This window comes from Calonectris borealis, chromosome 1 (assembly GCF_964195595.1).
Source record: "Calonectris borealis chromosome 1, bCalBor7.hap1.2, whole genome shotgun sequence".
NCBI lineage: Eukaryota > Metazoa > Chordata > Aves > Procellariiformes > Procellariidae > Calonectris > Calonectris borealis.
The window spans coordinates 162,343,709-162,370,870 of NC_134312.1; the positions used below are offsets into that span (position 1 = coordinate 162,343,709).

The 27,162-nt window shown below is 36.7% G+C and overlaps 1 protein-coding gene across 4 annotated transcripts in view; it reads left to right on the forward strand.

The window, feature by feature from the left end:
• The window catches only part of UGGT2 (UDP-glucose glycoprotein glucosyltransferase 2), a 102,788-nt gene extending 81,648 nt beyond the window's left edge, over positions 1–21,140 (forward strand). For 2 of the 4 annotated variants that reach the window (XM_075138310.1, XM_075138339.1), the window contains 10 exons: positions 1,972–2,056; positions 3,781–3,866; positions 7,884–7,982; positions 9,280–9,364; positions 9,785–9,967; positions 11,236–11,396; positions 11,694–11,808; positions 15,502–15,618; positions 17,741–17,885; positions 19,913–21,140. In XM_075138310.1, coding sequence (XP_074994411.1) covers positions 1,972–2,056; positions 3,781–3,866; positions 7,884–7,982; positions 9,280–9,364; positions 9,785–9,967; positions 11,236–11,396; positions 11,694–11,808; positions 15,502–15,618; positions 17,741–17,885; positions 19,913–19,935 — 1,099 coding nt within the window. In that variant the 3' untranslated portion in view covers positions 19,936–21,140. The remainder of the gene's footprint in view (positions 1–1,971; positions 2,057–3,780; positions 3,867–7,883; positions 7,983–9,279; positions 9,365–9,784; positions 9,968–11,235; positions 11,397–11,693; positions 11,809–15,501; positions 15,619–17,740; positions 17,886–19,912) is intronic. The other 2 variants (XM_075138320.1, XM_075138329.1) reach the window with 2 other exon arrangements.
• Positions 21,141–27,162: the final 6,022 nt, after the last annotated feature.

The following is a 27,162-nucleotide window of genomic DNA, read 5'->3' on the forward strand; positions in this document are numbered from 1 at the left end:
AAATCCTTACTGGATTTGTTAAGGCAGTTTATAAATCATGATCGCAGTTCTTCCAAACCCCAGGTCACATTCAAAACCTTATTCACATGATTGCTCATTTGAAATGTGCATCTGTTGTGTGAACAAAATCACAACATGCTGAGTATCATGGATAGAGATGGAGAAAGGAGGAGAGGTCCTGTATAAGATTCAGCACACTGATTTAAAATTAGAGGACGGTGTGATGGACTCTGTTTTCTTTTGGAGAGATACCTACCTAAAAACAAGTGAATATCCTCATCTGTAAGTAGCCATTGAGCACATAGTTGGGTGGCTAGGAATCAAAATGAAGAGAGGTACTCAGTCAGGAAAAGAAGTTACCATAGTGTAATAGTAGGAAGTATACAGTGTCGTGAATGGAGAAACAGATAAATCGGATCTTGAGACCAACACTAAGTGTCCAAGGTAACTAATGGTAACTATCACTATTTTCAGTACATTATTCATACTGGGACGGAAATTCATCACAATGAGTGCTGTGCAGAGTAAAACAATTGGCACTCGGTAAAGATGGAGCCGACAGCAAGGGATCCATGCAAGAGATTTAGGGAGACAAAGTGATGTTATTAAATTTACAGCCAAACCAAACACTCTGAGAATATTGTAAAGACATCTTCATCAGCAGAGCTGCAGAACTAGCCACAGAGTTCATAACATAGAGATTTTGAGGTAACTGAGTGAATAATAGGGAAAATTTGATTGTGTAAAAACTGAGGGCAAAAATAGGAACACTGTGCCAGCTGCTGTCATTTCTCCTATCAACAGTTTGTGTTTGGCTCTAGTTTTACTATTTTAGAGCTTTTTAATGACATGCTTTATTTAAAATGGAGATCTGTGCCCTTTTATATTGAGTACTGTACATCCCTGTAATAAAAAGACAGTTCTTGGCCGAGTGTTCATAAAAGCAATATTTTAAAAGTGTGAAAATGAAACTAAATCAGAGAGTAGAAAAGTCGAGATAATTCTGAACATTGTTTTGTGCCAGAATCAGCCATCTCTATGAAACTTAGTTATCATAGACACATTTTTCAGAAATGTATTAAATAGAAAATTCAGATAGATATGTAAAATCCTGTCACTTTTAGATAGGTAATATGAAACAGATTGAAACAAGATTTTAATACTTCTGTTTTCTAGACAAAAAAAAAATCAAGAGGTAGCAGATGACTTTCTTAAACCAATTTTTTGTATACGTAGCCTTAGCAAGAGGAAACCGCATAATGCTGTTAAAAGACAGAAAGGATTGAAGGAAAAATATATAGGTTATTGAGGTATAAAAGCTATAAAATTTGAGAATTATGTTATTACACTGTATCACAGAGTGATAGCAACGTTTTTCATACTTGTTACTTAGTAGACTGCAGTGCAGTTTCGAGATGCTTGAATGGCTTTAAACTGATGTTCAGTAGGGCAAAGGTTCGTGTGGTGCCTTGCACAGCCATGTCTTTAGGGGTACAGTTACCAAAGCCAACCAGCTGAAAGCCAGCCTTTACTATCTTAGCACTGTGATGAAGCTCTCCCCAGACTTTTTAAAGCAGATTTATTTTAAAAGTACATTTAATGCCATCACACAGCAATTTCTAAGATGTTTTCAGTATTTGAAAAATAAAATGTAGTTTAATATTTGAATGTAATATATACCTGTATAGTACATAATAACATATTCAGCTCTAGGTTGCTGCATTTTTTCATTGGTCGATAAAATTTCCTGTGAAAATCCAAATTAAAAAGTGAGGGCTGCCACTCTGGACAATGTCTAGTGATGAATAAAACTCAGAAAGTTTCTGAAGTTAAGATATAATTAGGTGCAAGTAAAGAAATTTTGTTTCTATAAATATCAACAATCCTAAACCTTATGCTCTAATTAAACACAAGCAATAATGCATGTTTTAATGAGCCAATACATTTGCATGGGTTTTTTTCTCCTCACAGCCATGAAGGAACAGATTCTGTAGCTGACCTGACAGATGTTGTCGTGGTATTAAACAACTTCAGAAGCAAAATTATCAAAGTCCAGGTATGTAAAGAGATACCTTTTTTGTCTGCAGTATTTCCTTATATGAAATATGACTCATGCTTACATGAGCTGTATTAGACTATATTTAATTGGAAGATGTATAGTGAAATACATAATTTAGATTTTGTATAATTAAATAGAGAAGGGTGTGCAAATTAATGTAGTTAATTTGAGCCGATCAGGTTATACATACATACATAATTGCATGGGAGATTGTTAAATAGCTGTTAAAATAATACATCCGTGTGCGTAACATAGATAGGATTTATCTCATCTAGCTTAAGGTGTCTAAGAGTGTAGTGTAGGTGCCTTAAAATCCCCCTCTGCTTAGTAGAATGAGAAAGGCAGTCCAAAGGACTGCGTATCCCAGCTCGCGTATGTATTTGAACCAAGGGGATGACCGCCTCTTGAGACATCCAGTTCTCTCCTGTGACTGGGGAGGGATTTTACGTGAAGTCCAGATACCAGAGTGGAAGTTAAAATTAGGTATGTTGAATTCTACCCTAAGCTACCAAATTTGTGTAAATGAAATAAAGTTACTTTCATTCTTAAAGATGTATCAAAAAGAGATAATGAAACATGAGTTATATTAAGGAGAAAGAACTTAATAGTATTATATGTTTTCCACTATTTTGTAAATAACATTTTGTGTAGGTGTACTTGGTACATTGTATCCTAATTTTAGACATTGAGAAGGAGAGAGAATGATGTAAACATAAGAACAAAAGGAATTTTTAAAACCACATATATGAGTCTCTTCCCCAATCCCATAACTGAAAGTTTCCAGAACCTGGAGAAAATGTGTAACACTCTGGAACGTGATGAGTCTACTTTTAAACCACAGAGAAAGGGTAAAAGGGTGCCATTTGGGTCAAAATAGGAAAATTATTTTATGTGAAAGGTGGTGCGTATATTAAGCTTATAACTAGAATACGTAAGCTCTATCATTCAGCTGAACTGTAGAATCACTTCAGTGATACCTAGGATGTGGCTTCAGAAGCATTAGCTAAAAAGACGCATGATTCAGTGTGAACAGAGATCTGTAAGCGTTAGCTTGACAGTATAAACATGTGAAATTAGTATGGTTAGGATTTAATGTGTTCAAACATTTAGTCTTTTAGAAGCTATTTGGGTTTCAAAAACAGTTAGGTTTCTTTTAATCAAGGAAATTAAGGTCAGCAAACAAAATTAATTTAGAGCCTTTATTAAGCATCTGGGTAAGACAGCAGAAATTGCTTAAGCTGGACGGGAGAGCTTATGTTTCAGCGACAGATTTGTCGACAAGAATCACAGTTTCCCTGCAGGTAATTTCCATGCATGGCGCGACACCCTGCTACCCTTCTTCTACCAGCTAATGGCTGGACCACAAACTCATGAGGGAGGAAAATGAGATGTGATTCCCCACACTTTTAGTTACTGTTTGCATGAAGAAGTACAGAGGGCTTGAACATGCTGTTTGATTTATTAATCACCATTTAATTTTTCACAATTGATTACTTTTCTTCTTATTACAGTAAGTTCTGTACACAGTTTAAAAGTATGAAATTACATTTTTACTGTTCAGTTGAATGCAGTTCAGTAAGTATTTTACTGAAATAGAAATTTGTAAGATGTTGGTCCAGCTCTAGCCAGTAAGCACACCATAGTTAGATATCACAACTGAAGTAGTAATTATTATCAACTAACTTCGGAAATTACACAAATACATTTATTTTAATGACTAGGTACAGAAAAAGCCTGATAAAATGAATGAAGATCTCCTTACTGATGGAACAACAGGAAAAAAAAGAAATCGGGAATCAGTTACAAGGTAATGCATAATTTGCTTATACTTTAACCGTGCCAAGATGTTTATTATTACTCATAGCATAAGTGTTTCTTAGTTGATAGTGATACAAATACGTAAAAAGGCTCCCAAGGGATTTACAATACAAATAAAAAGGGGGAAAAGACAAGCTATAATGTCTTGTACATCTCATTATTTATTTCCCTTTTAATCCCTCCTTTGCATTTCTAGTTCCTGTTCATTTTCCCCATTGACATTATTTTTATTTTGTTGTGGCAAAGAATCAATCTCAATGTGAAAATCTCAGCCAGTAATGCGGTACTCAGATGTATCAAACTGAACATCAGAAAGCAGGCTATCATGCTGCTTGTGTGCTGCTAGACATAATTTATGAAAGCTCAAGAAGTGTTTTTTACTTTAAAGTTTGAGTTCTATAAATAATTGTAATAAACGTCTCAAGCTTTACATTTGGGGCTAATAAAATTGTAGTATTTCTAATTTGTTGTATACCATTGTATGAGAATGAGATAAGGGCAAAAAAGGATTTTTCATCTTTGCTTTGAAAAATAAATTTAGGGGTTTTTTTAATAGACTAGTATATCTGTGCTGTAGATCAGAACATGGGGTGTTGTATCATTTTCCAAGACATGTTAATTGTCCTTTTGAGAGCATTTCAATCAGATGACCTTTGACCAATGTACTTTAGTGGACTAGATGCTCTCCGAGCATTCTTTCTTTGTAACACTTCAGAGACCTTTTTCACAAGAAGCATCTCAAAAAGATAATGTTCTCAATTGTGAAAATGGAGGTGCTGGCAAAAGTACTTACTGAATTCCCAATGATTTGATGAGTTATTTGTTCTCAGTATTTCTTAATGTCAAAGTAGAATGAGCTTCGATTTTTAATCTGGAATGCTGGCAACACAATAAATTCATCCAATAAATTCATTCAAGGTGATGATAATTCCTCTTCTGGATCTTCAAGGCTGTTGTGTGGGGTACTTAATTTGCAATACATTGTTTCCATACTGGACTCCATCCACTTTGTAGGAAGCACCCATGTTTGCTCTCGGATAGTCTGATTTCCACAGGTTGTTTCTGCAGTATGCTACCAAGTGCTAAGCTGTCGTGGCTGTACAATTGCAAAGGCAAAGAACTGAAGGTAATGCCATCTGAAATAACCAATTCAGAGCTAATGACTTGACTGTGTAAGCAACTTAATCCAAGTAAACATAGATCTCTTTGCCCTGAAAGAAAAAAGAAATTGCAGTAGCTTTGTCCATAAGTACCTTGAAGCGTTCAAGATTTACCATCGAGGTAAAGTCTGATTCCTCCATTGTTCAGGAGAACATCTTTGGACTATAATTCAGTTAGTAAGAAAGGGATAATGTCAGTGTGAGGGATTTAAGGAGAATGGCTTTTTCATCACCATTGTCTCCATCCTGTAAAGACTTTCTGGCCCCAAACGACTGCTGTGAGACTTAAAAAAGGTTTTCTTCCATTTTCAGTAGCCTTGGCAATGGTTGTCAGTCACAAAAACTGTTAAAGAAGATAAAGAAAAGGCATACCAGTTCTACTTTATCTACTAAACAGGTGACCCCAATTAATCCTCAGCACACACATTTCTTGGTAGATCCAGGACTGGCTTCTGTTCCAGCTTTATCATCTCTCCTCACAAGGCCTCTTGTATCTGAAGTACCTGGACATTTTATTGAGTCTCTGTTGCTGATTTTATGTTTATCACCATTTATCCACAGATGATTTTGCTGTTACAATATTGATTAGATTCAGAAAGCCTTCCAGACTACTGTACTACAACTCTCAAAAATTTCTTCCTGAAGCCACAAGTCAGGGAAGTGGATTCACATTTCTGCACAAAGGTGGCCTCTTTTGCAGAATGACATTAGTTGAAGGAATTTTGCATCGCCTTCAAGCTTCCCGCTTCTAACTGGCTGCATGAGAAGATGTATGCGCAGGTCAAAATCCTAGCTTCCTCCAAGAATGTTACAAGGCCGGAGATCTCATGATCTTCTGCATCTAGTCTTTTTTCACAGTGGGTTGGTTCATCAGCGTGCATCAGGTACAGAGCTTGGCTGGGCTGTTGAAGCCTCTCACCCAATAAAGTTTATTTGCTCTTCCCATTGATTCAAGGTTGTGGCTCAGGGGCGTGATCTGAGGCCTGCTGTTTGTCTGTCAGCTTCTTCCTATCTAGGAACTTGTCAAATAACCTTCCTCTTCGATATCCTAGAATGAAAAATATATCCTGCCAGCACACTGTTCGTTACAGGAATCATCGTGTGCTCTGACATGGGACACGTGTGCATACTACATCGCCCCAGTCCTTTCATAACTGAACTGACCTTCTCCGATTGACTGCTTTTCCCATGTGACCTTACAGGTTAACCCAGCCATCTTCAGAGCAGCTTGTTCCATTCGGAAGATCTCTACCTTCTGTAAAGCTTTGCACAATCAATATTTTCAAGATCCTTGCATCAAAAACTGATTTTCTTTTTCACATCGGTCTTTGTAGTCACAGGTGTTAATGGCTGCATTATAAAGAGCTTGACATTCTTTCAGTCCTGCTATCACCAAGTGTCAGAAATGGGACAGAAAGTCAGAAGGACAAAAGACAGACTGCTTGGGACTGTGAACTGCAGCCTGTTTAGCCTGTGAGAACTCAGTGCTAGTTGAGGGGTTGTCTTCTTCAGAGATGTCACACCATGCAGTCAGTGCCGCTCCAGTGATGTCCCTTTCTTTTGCGTTTGCTATAGTCCTGATCAGATAGGACTGTACTATCTCCTCTTACCGTTGCTGAGTGAAAAGAACGTGGGTTTCTCAAAAGATGATTCATACCTCTTACACACATTGCAGCCTTCTGAGATTTCAGCTTTGCATTAGTGAAGTGATGTGAATTCTTTGAATTATGTTGGAGATCTGAGACTTGTCTCATTTGTTCTTAAAGATTATGAGGGATACTTATTTTTATACTTTTCAAAGTATACTTTTAAAAGGGATCTAACCAGAAGAAAAATTAATAGGAGTGACTCACACAATCTAAGTGTGCGAGGAGTGACTCGCCTCAGAAAAAGACTATTGAGGGGAATCTCCAACAATATCAAGCCTTACTGTAACCAATTAGGCTAAGGCAGCCTTTGCAGTTCCAAGATCTGTGAAACAGTGCTCTGAGGGAGACTGCAGCCACCGTCCCCTAGCTGTTTGTGCTGGAAGGCATACCTGATTAAAAAAACAATCCTGGTCCCCTTTGGTATTCAAAGCAAGCAAAGAATGCTGTGCAGCAGAAACAGAAAACCTTTGAACAATGTACCTCAAAGATCTAGGATAGCTTATAGGGAGAGTAATTGGATGAATTTAAGGAAGAATTCAGCAAGTATTATGAAAAACACTTGGGAAATCCCATCACCACGGACCACTGAATGTTATGAGAGTATTCTGTGAAAGGCTACTTACTCCTCGGCCTTGTCATTTGCTGTTGGTAAGGTACTGGGCTAAATATGTGGTTTGGCCTGGTGTGGCCATCTTTATATTATGTTCAGTCTGTATTTTAGAGTATACATTCAGCTCAACCACCTATGGGGCTATGCAGACATCCCTCACCTCAAGAATATGCATTGGTTCTTGTGATGTAGAATGCACAATGATGAAGCTTGAAAAACAGCTGTTACTCATTTTAAAAATAACCAGTTCTCAAGGTATTTTGGCTGTGTGTATTTCTGATTTTTGCTTTGATAAAACATGAAGTTCTTGCCAAATTTGGGTTCTGTTTGATTGAAAATATTAGAGATTGCAGTTGTGCCATCGTTTGTCCTGAATGATTGGGTATGAGGTGTTGCTCCCAAAAGATTTTGGTATCATTGGCATGTGCGGTGGGAGTAGAATGTAAGTGTATTCAGTTACTGTAGGATGAGTATTTCTTTTATGTATTTTCTTACTTTCGATTCTTTACGAGCTTAATGGTAATGTAGTAGTATTTTCTTTCTGCTGAATGTATACTTTATATAATAATTTGGGTTTTTTTTCTTAGATTTTCAGAAGAAATTTCAACAGAAGAGAAAGAAAAGAAAAGTGATATTCTTAACATTTTTTCAGTTGCTTCAGGCCATTTATATGAACGTTTTTTAAGGTAAGGAAAGGTAAAAGGGAAACAAGAATTTCATAGGGATACTGTAAACGTTCATCCTAAAATTAAGCAACTTAAAGAAACTGTTTTTGTTAACAAGGTGTAGAGAATAAATTGTTAAAACGTACAAAAGCCGTATACAGTGAGGACCAAATTCATCTTGAGAACAAAGTGATTCAATGTATAGATGTTCAAAAATACCGTTATTCTTTGAAGAAAGAGAAATGTTCTCCATGTCTTTCATGAATGCATGCGCGAAGTATGAACATAAAGGATGAAGTTCAGCCTCTCTTTATAAAGACATAACAGCAATGACTTCATTAGAGTTGTATCTATTTATGTTTAGTCCAAACTATGGATACTACTATATGCACATATGGCTTTACTCACCTCAGTGTTCATTCAATAAGCAATGATTGCTTTGAAGGAATTCTTACAGTATTGCCTAATCTGTTCACCACCATCTCTGTTACTTTTCTGATTTCTTTGAGTAGTTGTCTACAGGTTTAGTGATTTTCCTATCCTAAAATGGAATTTCACAATTCTTTCATGTGTATTTATTTGGAAAGTAGTACTTTGTTTGTATTGATTTTTATTTCTTAGTAGTCTGATGCAGTGTGAACATCTATGTTTCTGTCCTTCAACCTACAACGACCTTCATAAAGGGAAAGACTTGTTTATTTTGAGAGACAAAAATTAATTTTAAAGCTTTTTACATACTTCTTTACCTTATTTTAAAGTTCATTCTTTCTTGATTTTTAAGGCAGACGTGATCTCTTGTAAGAGTGTAAGACATTGCTTACCTGTCTGGTTACAGCAAGCAAATGCCACAATAGTTAAAAAAAATTGAACCCAAAATAGTGATTTTTACAGTTATCACAGGTTTTCTGAAGAGCATCTTGGACTATGCTTTCTCTTTTCCACTGTTTTTCATTTCAGCAACCTATTAAACTCAACCAATATATTTCTAAAATGAGCTATCTCAGAAGGCAAGTTAATATAAGGTATTAATTGTTATTCTAATTTTGTCAGGCACCTCTCTTAGAATAAAACTTGTTAACAGATCTGCTTTTGAAATTGTTCCTTCTAATATTGCTTAGCTGATCTGGATCGAACAAATCTATCTCAAAGCGGTCTCGAACACATGCTCTTTAAAGCTTTTAATTAGAAATAGACAGAAATTTCTGCTTAAACTGGGTTAAAGAAAATTATACTAGAAAGTTTTAGCACTTCTAGGTGCAGTTGAAATTTAATGACCTGTGTGCATTCGTTTGTTTATTATAGACTTATATTTCCACAGAATTATGATGCTTTCTGTCCTACGTCATACAAAAACACCAGTTAAATTTTGGTTTCTGAAAAACTATCTCTCCCCAACGTTTAAGGTAGGAGAAACGTCTTCCTTTTATTATTTTTTCTTAAAAATTTTAAGTAGTTTTTTTTTAAAAATTATATTTGATTAATTATATAATTCAAATTAAATTTTCACAGTTGGAAATGATCTCAGAATGCATTAAATACCAATAGTTTTAAAAGTCTCATGTGTAAGGTTGTTCTTTTCTGGAACCCAAAGCCCAGTTATATAATTTATTCTCTTCTGATAGTCTCCAAGAGTTTGAAGAAAATGCTTTTTATATTTACGTAGCTGAGGATATTGCTAGAACTAAAGAAACATTTTAAAATAATAATTTATGTAGTCAGTAAGGCCAATACAGCTGCAACTATGTTTCAACATTCCCTCTTTTTCCTTCTGAGTCCTTGTGTGTCACATACATGTGCAACTAATAGTTTGTTCATTCTTCTAGGATGTTATTCCTCATATGGCTAAAAAGTATGGTTTCAAGTATGAGTTAGTACAGTATAAGTGGCCCCGCTGGCTTTATCAACAGACAGAAAAACAAAGAATTATCTGGGGCTACAAAATTCTTTTTTTGGATGTTCTTTTCCCTTTGGCTGTGGATAAAATAATATTTGTCGATGCTGACCAGGTAAGAAAAAATAATGCTGTATAAATGTATGAGGAATTCATTTTGGCTTAAACTGATGCAGTTTCATTCTCTGTGGCCATTTTATTTAGATGTTGATCTCGTAAGACTATTGCAGTTGTACGAGCAGAACCAGTGGTGTTGCAGAATGTGAAATGCAATAGTTTCAGTTGTCTTTAGTCATGTAGAAATGAAAAGTCTCACTACACTGAGTTGCCCTAAATTGCCTGTGGAGAGAGAAAGGCACCTGGAGAGGTATGTAGGATCTTAAAGGTGCATTTCACTTAAGGCATATTCAAGTGATTCAGTCTCTGGGCTGATTGTGAGAGGACTTCTCCACTCACTGTGGAAGGAGTCTGCTGTGATTAGTTTAGACCATTTGAACAACTTCTAGATGGCTGAATTTTTTCAAGATTAATCCTGTCTCTGTTTTTCTTAAATTTGTATGCAGTCTTTCATTCAGAAATGAATATTGTATAATATACTGAAAGGTAACGTGCTGACTCAAACAGACGAGACATTGAAGAGTCTGTCACGTGGTTATTAAAAACCTCAGAACAAATATTATGTATCTTGGTCCTTTGCTGAAGCTTGAGAATAAATTAAATTTAGATGTAGCAATGCAGACTGCAACTTTCTGCAATTTCATCTGGATACAGTAGTAGTACTGGTTGTCTGTCCTAACTACTCGTAAGGATTTCTCTGTACTTCAAAATAACTAAAACTTTTTTACAACTGATAAATTAGATTAGTGGGGTTTGATGGAAGAATGATTGATTAGTAAATAAAGGATATTTGTAAAATGTCCTTATAACCTATTTTTTAAAGTACATTATTACTAGATACAAAGATTTTTCAAATGATGCATTAATTTTGGAGTGCCCAAGCTAATGTAACAAATCGGAAGGATTTTTTAGAAGGGAGATGCTTAGTAGATTTTGAAAGTTATATTCCTGCATGAAGGAGTTTAATACTGGGCAACTGGAAACACTGGTCTATAAATTAAAAATACTTTGCTTGTTTTATTTAATTTACTTATTAAATGTGTTCCACAGGTGGCCACAGAATAAACACATATTTTTTCCTAGAACAATAATTTGGTGAATGTCATTCGAATGGAATACTTTATCTATACTCCACTGTTGTAGTGTTTCAAGTTTTTTAAAAATTAAAATTAGTCTTAGGAAGCTTGCTGCTGTAACTACCCTCATATGCACACCTTAAAAACACTATTAAATTATAAAAATAAATATATTTTTATTTTTATTTAGATTGTGAGAAGCGACCTAAAAGAACTCCAAGATCAAGATCTAAATGGAGCTCCCTATGGATACACACCTTTCTGTGACAGCCGTAAAGAAATGGATGGATACCGTTTCTGGAAATCAGGATACTGGGCATCACATCTTGGGAAAAGGAAATACCATATTAGGTAGGGTAACTCCTTACATATTTTTGTGCAGTTTGTGAATTTGATTAAAATCTGGGTCTTGGTATTGATCGCTGAGGCATTCAAAAGCAATTGCCCTATAGTCATTCTCAGCAAGAGGTGAATAAGGCATGAATGCTGATGACATTGATTTCACTCTTTTATTGTAGCTTCAGCTACTTAATTAAAAAAATATTCCTTTAGGACAGGGAAAGTTTTTCGTTTCTTGTTACTTTTATTAATGTTATCAAAAAGAAGGTGAAACTCCACAAATCTTAATTCTTTTTTTTATCTTTGTAGTGCCTTATATGTTGTGGATCTTAAGAAGTTCAGAAAGATTGCAGCAGGAGATAGGCTTCGGGGCCAGTATCAGGCTCTTAGTCAAGATCCAAACAGTCTGTCAAATCTAGATCAGGTATATATGGGTTTAAGCATTTATTTTTTATTTTCTTTATCTTTCTGAATATACATGGAATTATTTTGTATCTCTGTCTATATGTTATGTAATTCTGAAACTATTTGCCCTTTACTGATGTTCTAGCAAATTTTCAGGTGTGCATATGAGCACAGTTCAGAAAACCAAATAATTATTACTTTAAATAATTGTTTAATATGAAAAGAAGAGGGAAAAAACAGCATAGAGGACAAATGTATTGCACTGCTGTCCTTTATTTGTAGATGTTCTATGTACATTTGTGTTTTTCTAATGATCTTATATTCTGATAATGGTAATTATATTCTTACTTAACAAGCTCTCTTCCTTCTTTCTTCCTTTTTTCTATTAATGTAAATCTAGTTTTTGTAAGCTAACTTCTAATGCACTCTAGCGATTGCTGTACGTGGTCACCCTGGGGTGACTGCAGTCTTCATTTATATAACTCCACCAATTTTTAAAGCTAGGTGGGGTAGGTCAGGGTGCAAATCACAAGCATGTAAGTGGATTGCAGATGTACAGAACGTACTCAAATTTATTCTTTTCTTCTGTAGTAGAGGCTCTTTAACTTGGCAGAAGATTGATAATACAGCTCATCCAATTTCTGCCTGAGTAAATAATAATTTTATTCATGTCTGTCTTCGGGTGAACTTCAGAAGGCTTAATAAGTGAGATTGTGCCTGCTTTTGTAATTTTTCTTGTGGAATTACTAAAGCACAAAAGGTTTGTTACCTACCTATAGCAGTAAAGGGATCTTAGAGTAGCAAAGCCCACGTCTCTCAATGCCTGCATTCCACACCCTTACTCTGCAAGCGAGTTTCTCTCTCTCTCTCTCTCCCCTAACTAAGTACATTAATGCCACTTGCATTTTTTCCAGAAATAAAATTAAAAAATGAAAATAGCAGTTCTTATTGTCCAGCAGATCCTGGACAAAGAAAAGTGGAACTACAGCCACACTACAAACTCAAACTAGACTGGACACAAGGAGTTGAAGCCTTAAGTATGACTGTTAAGAGCAAAAGACTGATATAACAGCAATAGTCAGATTTTACCTCTCTTTTCTGGACAACAGAATGAATTATTGGCCCTGTATCACACACCTAGAGAGCCCTGATGTGATTAACTGTGTTTTTCAAACATAGTCTTACCCATATGTACAAGGTGTCTTTCAGAAAGGCCTTAAAGATTCGGAAGCTGGTTAAAGGCCTTCCACCATAATGCTGCTTCTCAGACATAGTCATTATCTAGTGTTCTCAAAATATTAATAATGTGTATCTTTCAATTTTGAGATTCTTATATTTTCAATGATAGCATTAATAGTTCATAGCATATATCTCTTCTAAATCTGTTGGATCAAATCAAAAGCCACTTAAGTATCAGCTACCCTTCCTTCAGCACATCAGTGCTGAGAGCAGACATTAAGGTAGCTAAATCTTGGCAGAATGGAATTGGAATTACTTTGGAAAGGGAAATATTTCAAAGTAATATTTTCATAGTAATCTGCCTTCTGACTGTATTGATAGAATCACTTTGTCTTCTACTTTGTCACTGCTACACCAAATCCAGCATCATTCCTAGAAATAGAAACCACAGTGCAATATATTTTACAAGAGTCCTAGAGAGCTTTTATCTACTGATACGGACGCATTATGAGGATTTTTTTAATTTTTATTTTAAATATCTGGCTGGAGTGCTCACTGCCCTTCTCGAAGAAGAAGCAATCTCAGCTCTTTGCTGATCTGCCAGCGCTTCTGCCTTCATGGGTACTAGTTAAGGTTATGCTAATATAAACCACAAAATAGAAGTAGATAGCATGGAAAAAAAAGGTAATTTTAAATGCCAAGAATAGTGAGTAAAGAACTCCTAGGGAGAAAAATTACACATGATAAAAACTAGATTTCCAGTACAGCCTATTTAATTGTTCTTTTTAAAGAGAAGCATGGAAATGTCTATGTAAAGATGGCAAAACAAATACTTACACTAATACCAATATTTATGCTAATACTAATTCATTAAAAACTAGATAATTAACCACCTTTTTCTTTACTTAAAGAAAAAAATCAGCAGAAAGGAATGTAAGAGTAGAATCTTTTATTAAGAGGAAATGTTTTTATATTTTTAAATTGAGATTTTATTTTCTAATAAAGATGCTGCTGTAGTTGAGTCGCCCTTTAAAATTATGTGGGTTGTCTGACTAAATGTGAAAACAGTCATATAGTAAATCAAATTGAAGAATAACTTTTAAATGTTGTTTGTGAAAGTCTGGAAGACTTTCATTTCAGCAGTTTACATATTTTGAATGAACAAGAATTTTAGCACTGACAGTAAAAACAATCTGTTCTTGTTCATTTATTTTTCTGATTCATGAATATTTCCTCTTTGATCTTCCAGAGATATTTTAGTGTTTTTGAGGATAAATCACTTCCTTCTGAAAAGATAAGCAACTTTTTCTTTAGATTTTTTTTTTTTTATTTTCTTCCATTTACTTTAAATCCTGGAACTAGCAGCTGCCTTTCTACTTTCTACTCCATGTAACAACTTGTAAATTCACAACTTTGAGAGTTACCGTAGTAACTCAGGAATTGTGATTTCATTTAGAATGTCAGAGAGGCACAACAGAAAACCAATCTCTTTTCTCTTGAAATTGAGATGGTGATAAACCATTTATCTTCCAAAAATTCATAGAATTTAAATTTTTCAAAAAAGAAAGCATTTAAATTAATGTTGAATGTCTTGACTCTCAGTATACTTATATTTGATGTAATTTTCCTGTAGTAATGTCTATATTTGAATTAAATTATATGCCTTTCATAATGCAGCTGTATGTGCTATTTTATTCTGTCACATTTAGCAATGTGAATTGGCAAAGTAAGATGTGACTAATACTTATTTGAGTACTGACATATATTTTTTAAATATAATGTTGGGGTTGCACATGTGAAGGGGCTTACGAATGGATCTACCCGTGATACCTGTTATTTTTCACTATGGCCAGAGTACACGCAGTGTATGACCGCCTGCAGTTTTTCTCATTCATAAATGCTGTTCCCTACATTCAGCAAGATATTGATTCAGAGTTTTCGTGATGAGAGTACTTGACTATATAGTAAAGGTTTAAAAAAAAAAAAAAAGAAATTTTAAGTGAAGTAAGGAAGATAGCCAGAATAGCAGTTTAGTAGCTTTTCCTTTTCACGCTCATGTTTCGGGAATCCATTTCCCTAGAAGGTGGCTAAATTTAGAAATGTAGAGTAGTGGCGTAATCCTGGATTATATGCTTTTGAGCTTTTTTTTGCAAATTTGAGGGCTGGAAAGATGGTTAAGTTTTGCTTTAATAATTTCACACGGTCTAATTTTGCTCAGTAATATTTGTAGTATGACATGCAGTATCTGAACCATAAGTATCAGACAGTAGTACTGCTTATGTGAAACTAAGGAAGGAAAGAAGTAAGTACAAGAAAAAATTGCTTGAGAAATGAGAGGTAGAATTGGCCATCAAAATGACCACAACTAAGTTTTGAATCTACTTGAAAAAGAACTAGGTGAGCACTTAGAAGGAAATGTAAGAACAATTTGCAGAAATGGTAATAGGCTTAGATATTCTACTTTTAAGTAGTTGCCTGATAACCAGTTACATTAAATTCAATGCTAATTTATGATTTCACAAAATTTATACAGGATCTTCCCAATAATATGATTCATCAAGTAGCTATTAAGTCTCTCCCTCAGGAATGGCTTTGGTGTGAAACCTGGTGTGATGATGAATCCAAGAAAAAGGCTAAAACAATAGACTTGGTGAGTTGATTTTGAGTTAAATTAGTTTTATAGATTAAAACCTTTGCTATAATTTCTGAGATACGCATATGCGATGTCATGGAGGCAGCCTTGCTGGAAGGCACTGGAACACTACTTCCCGTTCCCTACAATGCAGCAACTTTTCTTCTTTCTTCTGAGATCTCTCCTGCTTGCTCTGTACCAAATTTGCTTATGTTGAAGTTGAAAACTGTACCTGAAAATTAAATGTTGCTATCTGTAACTGGATAGGATCAGGGTTTTTCATATCTGTACGTATATTTTCCATATCTTTTTTCCATGTTCAGCCAGATTAGTGGACCTCTAATGAAATACTGTTACTGTTTGGGTATTGTGTGCTGCTATTGCGCTCCCTACAAAGCAGATTCCTCCAGAACCCGCTGTGTAGAGGATTATCTAGATAATGTGTAGATAATATTATCATGGTTTTCTCTGTCCATTTCACCATTATAAACTGGAGATAAAGCAGAGCTTAAAAAGCATAATGCTGAGGAGACTATCCACATTTAGAAAGAAGAAAATGTCTGTCTTCGGGAATTGAAACAGAGAGAGAAAATGTTCTTCTCTGTTACTATTAACCCCCATTCCATTTTTCCCCCATCCTCATTTTTTGACAACCCCCATGCAGTGTGAGTGATACTTCAGAGCTGTAATTCTGAAGAAAAACAGACAATTGGAATCTGGTGCGAATATTCATTATGTAAATAGTTTTGTTTTCTTTATGTCTTTACAGTTGTTAAAATAAGCTTTTTTGTGCACTAAACATGGGTACTCTCTATTCAAGAAAGATTGAAATTAAGTTACCAGACCTTCTTTCAATCCCCATTATCATGTATCACTTTTTATTATGATTTCCACTTATTTTATGGAAGTAATCAATATATTTTCTAGACAATGCTAGAGGAAGCATCACAAACTTAATAAAAAACATCAGATTTAATTTCAATATGCTAATGTATATCTTATATCTTGTTTTAAATAATTTAAACAGGGTTTATTTACAATTTGGTTTGTGTGATTTTTTTTTTTTAATTAATATCAAGGTAAATGACCTTGCATGCTGTCCTTCAATGAAATTTAAATGCTGACAAAATTATTTTAGGTATGAAATAATTTAGAGCAAAGAATTATGTTGGAGGGTGGAGATACTTGTGTGAGCTGGTAAGAGGTGGCCTCATTTATAAAATATGAAAATTTTAGCCAAATATTTAAACTGGTAGGGTGACTACAGCAAATAGGAGTTCTCTGCAAAATATTAAGTTGGTATTTTTGCGCAAATGACTTTTTGCTGTACTTCTCTAAATTCCTTGTCAGGATTCGTGATCTGCTGTTGAGTAGTTTCTGTCTGATGTTAAACTTATTTTTCACTTTGAAATAATTGTAGACTATTTTGAAACATTTAGATTATTGTCATAGTCAACATATGATTACATAACTAATAATACATGTTTGGTGTTCTGCTGTTTATTTTTAGTGACTTTGAGGGGGAGATCACTTAAAAGTTCCTTGGAGGGGTGGTATTTTTACATATACTTTGTTTACATCTAGTATTGCCCTGGTTTCGGCTGGGATAGGGTTAAATTTCTTCCTAGTGCTGTGTTTTGGATTTAGCATGAGGAGAATGTTGATAACACACTGATGTTTTCAGTTGTTGCTAAGTGCCCTCCTAGTCCAAGGACAGCTCCCGTGCCTACTGACTGAGCTAGGTACACAAGATGGGAGGGAACATAATCAGGACAGCCAGCCCAGCTGGCCAATGGGGTATTCCATACCATGTGACGTCATGCTCAGTATATGAACGGTAGGCGTGATCCAGGAAGTGCCGATCGCTACTTGGTTATCGGTCAGCGCGGGTGGTGAGCAATTGCATTGTGCATCACTCATTTTGTATATTCTATCATTATCATTATCATTTTCCCTTTTTCTGTTCTATTAAACTGTCTTTATCTCAACCCACGAGTTTTTCTCACTCTTACCCTTCCGATTCTCTCCCCATCCCACTGGGGGGGCGGGGGGAGTGAGTGAGCGGCTGCGTGGTATTTGGCTGCCTGCCAGGTTAAACCACGACATGTATGTTTTAAACATGTATGTTTTAAACTTTCAGTGCAACAATCCCCAAACCAAAGAACCAAAATTAAAGGCTGCTGCCCGGATAGTTCCCGAATGGGTTGACTATGACTCTGAGATACGAGCGTTAATACAGGAAATTGAAAAAGAGAAGAAAAATCGAACGTCATTCTTTCAAAAAGGTAATTTACATGCATATTCATCTGTTAACTCTTTAAAATAAATATTAATATGGTTGAAATTAAGATTGGGGTCAATAGGCACAAATATTGTATTGGTGTAATTTTCCCTGCTCTCAGAGAAATTGTGTGGGTTTTAAGAGTCGCATGATGCTTCTTTACAGAGCAGTTACACTAAGAGGATAAAATCTTCTGTTTCACACCAAAATCTACAAGAAAATTGTTGGCAGTGTCCTATTCTTAGAGTTCAAACACAACCAACTGTTCCACATGATTTGAGCCACAAATATTAAATAAAGTACATTAGCTTAGACCTCACTTAGAGAACTAAAGCTAATGCCTTTTAATTCAGTGTAGTCTGTTAAGTAGTAGGTTACTGAATCTCTATTAATTCATTAGTTCACAAAAACTTTTTCAATAATTTGAGTCCTCAGTGCCAATCACCTATATTAATTCAGTAGTAAGGTATTGCTTACTTATCTTTTCTTACTTACCTTTTCAGCTTAAAATTTGCTTGAAAGCCACTTGCCATTTAATTTTCTAGCATTAGTTTTTTTATTTTACATTGCTTTTCTAACAATGTAAAATAAATCCTATAGAGACAGTGCATATTCAAAACACAAAATGTGAGAGACTTAAAAAAGCTGTGCATAAGAATATCTTAGTAAGGTTAAAAGCCTTCTTCCCTCCAAACTAAGAACTGCCGAAGACGGAACCGTCAAGATAAATGTTACAGCTGAAATCTGCCAGTTCGGCAAGTGCCGTTTGTCTCGGCATCTCTCACTCTGGGCTTATCTGCGCGGGGCCTTTTCGCCCCTGGCTGAGCAGAACGGTCTCCTTCACTTTCTCCATACTGCCCAGATTTGCAGCCGTGGTTGCCAGGCCGGGCTGCTTGTGCTCCCCTCCTTTCAGGCTTTACTCATCCTTTCCAGAAATTTCCATGTTGCTCTCTGTCTTGTCAGACTGTAGTTTACAGGTTTCCCCGCCAGTCTCGGTCTCCGGTCCCATTTCCTTTGCTGTAGCTCTGCGTCCCTGTGCGCGCCACCCAGCAGCTGCCGACACCCAGGTGCATGTTGGCAGCTCTCTTTGCAGCCTTGCCCGGGCCAGAGGGGAGGGGAACTGCGAACAGAGAAAATGGGAGTCTTTCTAGACTGGAGTCACTGGGAGATAGAGGTGGGATGTCCTGGGAGGTCTCCTGAGCTGCTCTGAGCTGCTCCTTTCTAATACGTTACTGCACGGCCAAGTGTGGGGAGTGTTTCACAGGGACAGCACCAGGCATATTTGCGCCAGTTCAAGTCTTTGCCGCAACACATGGGAACACTACAAGTTCCCAAATTAGAAATGAACAGAACGCTGTCATGGACAAACAGGTGTGTTTTTCCTAACTCATGGTGTCAGAATACACTAAAATAAATTTGATGTAGCAGACACCTGACATGTAAGCAATTATTATTATGGATTGGCAAAGTTAGAAAGAATGGAAAACATGTTCTTACAGCAGGATATGGCAGCTTTCATAATAACTGTACTACAGTTCTGTGCTTGGTTAATATATAGTGTACCTAGGGGGAAAAAAAAAGAAATTACAATATAAATGGTATTTTAGTTTACAAATAGATTTTGGGTTTGTTGGGGTTTTTTTTTACTAAAATTGTTCTAAACTGAGTTAGTTAAATAGCATGAGGAAAAAACCACTCTTATAGGACTTCCAATAAGACTTGAATGCTTGGAGTAATGTGAAACAAAAAAAGGTCATCTCAGCTCTCAAGGTTGAAGAAAAAACTTAGCAGATAAATATTTCAAAGACCTGAGTCAGGGAACAAATTCACTTTTCATTATAAAGAATCTGTAGTAGTTTTTATCCTTTGTGAAAGCTTATGGTCAACTTTTAGCGAGGCTCTAAAAATGAAGTTCCTGTTGCTGAACTGACTGACTAGCAGAAAGTAGAGAGCTTTCTCCACATTTTACAAAACTAGTCATTAAGTCTTTATATAATTGGTTTTTATAATTTATTTTTCCTTTGTTTACAGGTCTTAAGCACGATGAACTTTAGCACAGCCTGTAAAAAGCGATGGTGACAGCCCAATAGTCTTCTGCGAAAGACTGAATGGAAGTTACGACTGTTGGCACTATTTGTAACAGCTTTTAATGTGAAGTCAACTATTTTATAATTTATAGTGTTATTTAAAAAGTTTTAAATGAAATACAAAAACAGAAGAGAGAAATCCACAGGTACTTGATTTTTTTTTTTAACCAGAGTAGAGGAGCTTTCCTAATTTCTTTGGTTTTCTTTTCCTTCTCTAAAAGACAGTTTGCCCAAAGGATTTTAGAATATAAAGAACAATGTGTTTATTCAACTCTTCAAAGATATATTGTGTCAGCCTGGAGGAGGACACACACATTCAATACGTACATGAGAAGTGTTTTGTGCATATTACATGCATTAAGCTGATGTATTTAAAAATAAAGGATTTTGATTATACGTCCATAGTTTTGTCCCTGGAGAAATGCTGTGGTCACAAGAAAAAAATCTCACTGTAGCAAAGATACTACATAAAAAAATAGCTTGTGTAATTTAGACCCCACGAATCTAAGTCAACTTTGAAGCTTACTAAGGCAAGGAGCGTGATTTTTCATTGATTATGCAGGATTGCTGCAGTTGTACTAATTTAAAAGAATCATTTTTGATTCTTAGGCTCCTTTTGGTCACTTAAATAGTATGTCATAAAATTCCATTATGTTTTTTGGTTAAGATTATTTTCCAACCAGCATACATTGTATCAGAAGGTCAGTACCTGAAAGCTGTTTCCACTCAGTTTTGATTATCATAATTCTGTTTGTTTAGAATTTAAAATAAATTAATAAAATACTCGAGTAATTTTGACTGTCAGTGGTGTCTCCTGTAATTTTCTAAACATGTACTCACAAAACTATTGCTCTAATGGGCTACTGATAATTTGATCCCACAAAAATTGGCAGTGAAAAGTTCTTGCAATACACATATTTGAAAGTAGGAAATTTGTTTATTAAACTGAAATCTAGTGCCTTAAGTACATCCTCTGTTGCTTAGGCTGTGCTGGTTTCAAAATACATTGGATGTGACCACAAATTCTTATAAGAATAGCTTAATGCAGTCTGTCAGTCCAGATGCTTGTAATTATAAAAGATGAGGTAATTTGCACTAAGTGGGTGAATCCATTTTGAATTGCATAATATTTCCATACCAGCAATAATTGAATAAATAATAAGAAAAATGGAGCACATTTTGTATGTACTGTCATTGTCCTCAGGTGTTGGTTATTTAAAATTTCTTACTGTAAGGGGAGGTATTTAAAATCATGCTTTGCTGACATTTTTCAAGTCTTAGTACTATGAGACATGCAGAAATTTTTTTACATGTTTATATATTTTTTGTTATACTACCTTTATGCATTTTGAACAGTTTTAACACGTCACATATGGATTTTAAAAGGTCTGTTGTGGGCATTTTCTTTGTATGAAGTACCCAATGAAGTAGTATTTCCTGTGTAACCCAATAGCAATAATCAGTTAATACTAATTTCAGTTCTCTTGAGCGATGCCATTTCACTGCAATATCTGTTTTGTTACGCTTGTTCTTGAACATAATTACTTCAGGATTATCAGGCAGCAAGTCAAACATATTTGAACATAGAACTTTTTTAAGTTCGTATTTTTATACCATATAGATGGACTTAAAATTGACTTAGCAGATGTATATGCAGCGTTACTATAAATTCAATGTGTAACGAGGAAACAACTGATACGCTGTATCAGAGAAAAAAAGATCATTAGTCAACTGCTTGCTGCTTTTCTCTTTGTTTTTTTTTTTTAATCTTATACTTCCGTCCTGATGCTTTACTCTGCAGCAGCATTTCACATTGATCTGTCTTGGAATATTGTGCTTGAAGCGTACAATGGGAACCTTTTTTTTAAGCCAGAAGTTAAAGGTTCTTTAAGAAACCTTAGTTCTCTTTAATTATGATCTGTGCAGGAAATTTCTGTTATGCAGTATAAATGTGGATAATTTATGCACTGATTTCTTGTTCATTTTATCTGTAGCATCCTGTTCTCTTTCCCTGAGCTTACTTAAATGATTAGAATATAATTTCTTAGAAATGTAATTTGCTGGAGATATTTTGAAGATTTAAAAGGTTTCATGCCATTTTCTACAGTGTTGTATACATTTGTAAAAAAAGTGTTACAGCTTTTCTTTTTCCTGCCTAATAATATTTTGAAGGAAAGCTCTTTTTTGAAATGATGTATTGATTTATAAAACAAAGAGGTCTGGCAAATGTATTAACTACTTTTCAAAGATCTCTTTAAAGCAGCACTTTGATTCATTAGCATATCATTATATTTTTTAATATTAAAGCAACAGGTTGTATATGTTGTACAAAATATTAAAGGTGCCACTGGAGAAAAAATAATTATCTTCTATTCTCCTATTTTGTATTACATGATAACCGTTAAATGCTTGGTTAATAGATCCAAAGCAAAAAAAAATGCAGCCAGTTCTCAAATGTCTTTAATTGAAGAAAGGGTTTGTGCTGGGAAGCCACAGCAATGGTCAAAACTAGGAATCTGCTGTAGGCTGAGGACTTATTTCTAGTTTCCAGTCTGTGTGCTCTGACCTATGAAAGGGAAGAAAAACCATCCTGGATTATAGGAGTGTTACCAAAACCTGGTTCAGATCAGTACATAAGCAAAGTAATATTTGAACTGTTCAAATGAAGAGTTTACACAGCTTATATTCAGATTACTATTACAGTGTCTTTTCTATGTCCTACTCTTCTTAGTATCAACTAGTAAGTAAGTAAGTTAACAGAAAATGAACAAACCAGACATTAGTGCAGTATTGTTGACAAGCCAGAGCTTTAGTACTGAAAATATTTCTCAGTAAGGTTCATTTTAACCTTTCTCCTAAATCAAGCACTTGCCTTCACACCAAGACTTTACCTTTCCAAGCTAGATAGATGGTTTCTTCTTTCCTGCATATGCTTTGTCGTTATGATTTATTCCTTTGTTTAAAGCCTGGATTTAAACACACAGAGGAGAATGTGAGTGGAAGTCCTGAAACATTTGTTGACGGGGTAACAGTATCTTTTATTACATTAGATCAAATCCTCCAATGGTTTAATCCAGCATCATGTCTCTAGTACTTCGCATAGTGCCATGTAAGGGATAGTCTGTTTCCCAGCATGACAGTGGGCTGCCATCCAGCATGCATTGTTTTCTCTAGCATCTATTTTTAGCAGCTGCTTTTAGGGTGACGCATTGACTCCTTTGTTGCCATGAGGGGAACACTCCTTGTACACCACCTTGAAGCCTGGTCTCGGCTCCTGACAGACTTCAAGCATTGGCTCGGGTGGCTACGTAACGCAGGCTGATGAAAGGGGCCCTGCAGCAGTGGGAAGCCCGTGCCCTGCTCCTCTCGGGGAAGGGCTGCTTCGGGGGGCAGGAGACTCAAAGCTGCTCCCTTTGCTCACACTTCTGCGCTGGTTTGGTGAGTATCACTTCTGTGCCCACACCTTCTGCTGAGCCTCATTCAGATGCTCTCTCGAGATACACGGATTCAAATCCCTGTGAAGCAGAGGGGTTGAGGACCTCACATCTCCCACGGCCCACAGTGAGGCTATCATGTAAGAGGACGGTCTCAAGACATCACTCGTGTTAGCTGTGATTTCATTCTGGATGTCAGACGCGTGTCCCAGCAGCTCCTTCTGACACTTCTCAGCCAACTGCCTGCTGAAAGTCTCAATTTGGTTTGTGAATTCCTCTCCCGAAGGCAGGAGCCACACAGTTTCAGCCACAGCCAGTATTGCTGAACCTAAATCTCTCTCTGCTGATGGAGATCTTGGTTTCTTTCACCTTTGAATGAAGCACTCTGGCAGCTTCCCATCACACATTGCCAGAAATCTTGAAAAGGACATCACAGAACTAGCTTTCTCCAGTCATCAGTGTGTCACTCCGGACCAGATTTTGGACTCTTGACAATTGTAAAATATAGAGGCATAGATTGTTTTTGAAGTGCCCTTTGCTAAATAAAGAAATTTATTTATATTCATGGCTTAAAAATGGAATCAATCAATGCTGCACTCACCTTTTTTTTTTCCTTAACATAAAGGCATGAAAAACACATTAATAGAATTGTATAATTAGTTACATGGATGCTGACCCTTTATTATCAGATAATTATTTTCTTCCTTTGTAAGAGAGAATGGTTCTATACAGATGAATATATACAAAATTGCAGGCCTGAAAGTGCTTGGTCTCTCTACACCTTTGAGGTGCTTCATCTGCAAGGATACTGCACCGTCAGGTCGGAGTTTCCCAGCATCGCACAGTGCGATTGAGCAGTATGTAGACGTTGCCCAGCACAGCGAGTAGCCAGATTTGCACCTTGTGAAAGGGTGGTGGTAGACACTCCGGTAGTACAAACTGCATCCTGAGCTGATGGTGGACTTCTTGAAGAGAGACTCTCTTTGCTTGCAGGTCCTTCCCTTTCAGCACAGAATGGTGCAGGTGAAGGAGAAGCAACCAACACTTCTCCCTTACGGGCCTAAGAGCAAAGGCACTTTCAGCAGGGTCATGTTTTTTTCCACAAGTTCAGTTCTGAAAAGCCAGCTTTCCAACATGGTTCCTTTCAGTTGACTTGTCATATTGACTCTGTTTTTAACTTCCACTTCCAGGTATTTAACAGACTGACGACACATGGTCAAGTTGACTCAATCCTCCTTTAGTGTAATGTATCTAGTCAGAAATGTGAACCTTCTCTTCATCCATATGTACGTGACACCTTTTAGCAGCGGTGTTTGTCAGGGCCTGTAGTTTTAGCTACTCATTCAAATGCATGAGGCACACTGCCATTCTGCTATGATTTACCTCTCGTATCAACATGTTGTGTAATAACACCATGTTTTCAATTCTTTACCACCCTTAACATGAGCTATCCTACCGCAAGCGTCTGGCATTCTCTAAAGCACACCGAGTCTTGCAGTTACAACAGTAGGGAAGTACTGTTTGCCCTTGGAAAAATTCTTCACATTTAAGAAGATGATGCAAGAGATACACCACTCCCTAGTCTTCTGAAAACTGCCAGAATTTGGCAACATCGTAAGCCCTGACAAACAGCGGCTCAGCTTCCAACCACCCCCCAAACATCTCGTCTCAGCTGCTGTTGTCACTTTCACACATTGGGCAGCTGCAGGCCATGGAATTTTGAACTCTGACACCTTCACTCTCACCAGCTGTGTATGCATCCATGCCCTTCGCCACTGTATACACACACAAGCCAATGTGCACAATAAATTGCTTCCAACCAGGAACTCCTAAAAATTAAGAGTTCCTACAGAAGAGGTTAAGAAAACACGCACATTTGATGACTGATATGGAGCTCGCCTACATTGTCATTCAGGCATGTACAGACGCTGTGGATGACTGCAGGTAGGATTGTCATCTTCATAGACGCCATGGATATGACTCTGCTTCATTTCTCATGGCGCTGCGCAGGGGTTACATCGGCCAGCGGGTTGAGCCCTCGGTGCTGCTTCCTGGCATTGTGGATGAATTGAAGCTTTCTTCGGTGAAATCACTGGTGGAGTTCAAGCTCCACTGGAGTACTTTGAGGGCACAGTCTGCTCAGAGGCCCACGAAGCGGTTTCTGCTCCAGCCTCCTACAGACTCCGCCTCTGCAGAGTGGCACTGCCTCCTGCTCTCTCCAGCTGGCCTTCAAGTCTAGCTGAAAGACCTGCGGCGTAAGTAACTCCTGCAGGCTCAACAACTTCTCACCTGCCTTCCAAGTTCTGGTACTTTTGCCAGCCCCATTGGAACATTTACTGGATTAAGAATAAATAAAATAATAAACAAAAAAATCAGTTTACTCTCTTTAGAAGTAGTTTTCATCATCGCCTAGAAATCACAGAGTACACGCTCATCTTACACGTCCCACATGCCCTCAGCCACCCCCCTTCTCCCCCCAGAGCTGCTGGCTGGCCCCAAGTTCCTCCCCTCAGGCAGAGGGGATTCCTCCTCTCCCCTCGTGTCCCAGCAAGCGAGGGGCCAGAGGCTTTCCCGGGACGGGCTGCTATCCGGAAAGCCTGGCTGCGATTTCCTTCCCCCCTCGGCAGCCAGGCAGGTGCCGCCCCAGGACAGCTCGCCAAACCTCGTCCTCCGCCTTCAACACAACAGGCCCCTGCACTCCTGCTACCTGCTCGGCCACAGGGGAGAGGGCCGCACCCGCAGGCAGGAGCTAGCGCCTCCGGCCCAACGGGAGGAAAACTAAGTTTTGAAACCCACGTGTGAAGTATCCAAATGCTGCTTCACTCTGTACCGTACTTCTTAAAGCCTGACAACTTGTGCGCTAGCTGCCTAAGAAATGTTAATTTAGCCCCCAAGCCAGCGTTTTGGCAGCCTTTTACTGCATTTCTGCACAGCTCTAACTTCAAACTTGGAGAGCAGGATGAGGAAAGGAGGACAGACAAATACACTGCAGTGCTTTCTTGTCATCATAAATATCTTTATTGTGAAAAATACCATAAAATAATTCCCACAGTTCTAGAAAAAAAACAGTTCTTGCTTTTTAGATTTATGATTTTATATAAAGACATTTTATAATTTGAAACATTTGATAAATCTCTGGCTAGCTTTACTTATCCTTCTTAGAACATAAAACTGCTACTTTGAGATTTGCTGAGGGCAAAAAAAAAAAATTTATTCTCCCATTTTTTTTTTATTATTTTATGGATAAAAGTGTGTATTACAGAGCAAACAAACAATACCTTACAATAAGGCACTTTTAAATACAACTAACCTGCTATGCTATACTGGCTAGTTTCCAGCAAAGCTCCTACAAATCACAGCCCTAAACAAAAGAATAATTCTTATTCCAAACACTGGTCTGAAAACTGAAATGATAACAAGCTTTATTTTTTTTTAAAAAAGTTTAAGCTGACACATTTTCTGCATATGTCACAAGTTTGAGCTCTGTTATATAATTATTCAATAATAAGTTTATAATTCACTTTGAATCTGTTTTAATACTGATTTATTAATACATCAGTATTAAGCATGTATCAAGTAAAATACGCTCCCCCCCCTTCATTTTAAAACAGGTTGGAAACTAGTTTATTAAAACTGAAAGAGAGAATTCAACAGAGAAAGTTTGCATCTACGTATAGGCCAATTATTGTAACGATGCTTCATGCACATCTCAGGGTTTACAAACTAACAAGACATTTATTTCAATGTTCAGTTATTGAAC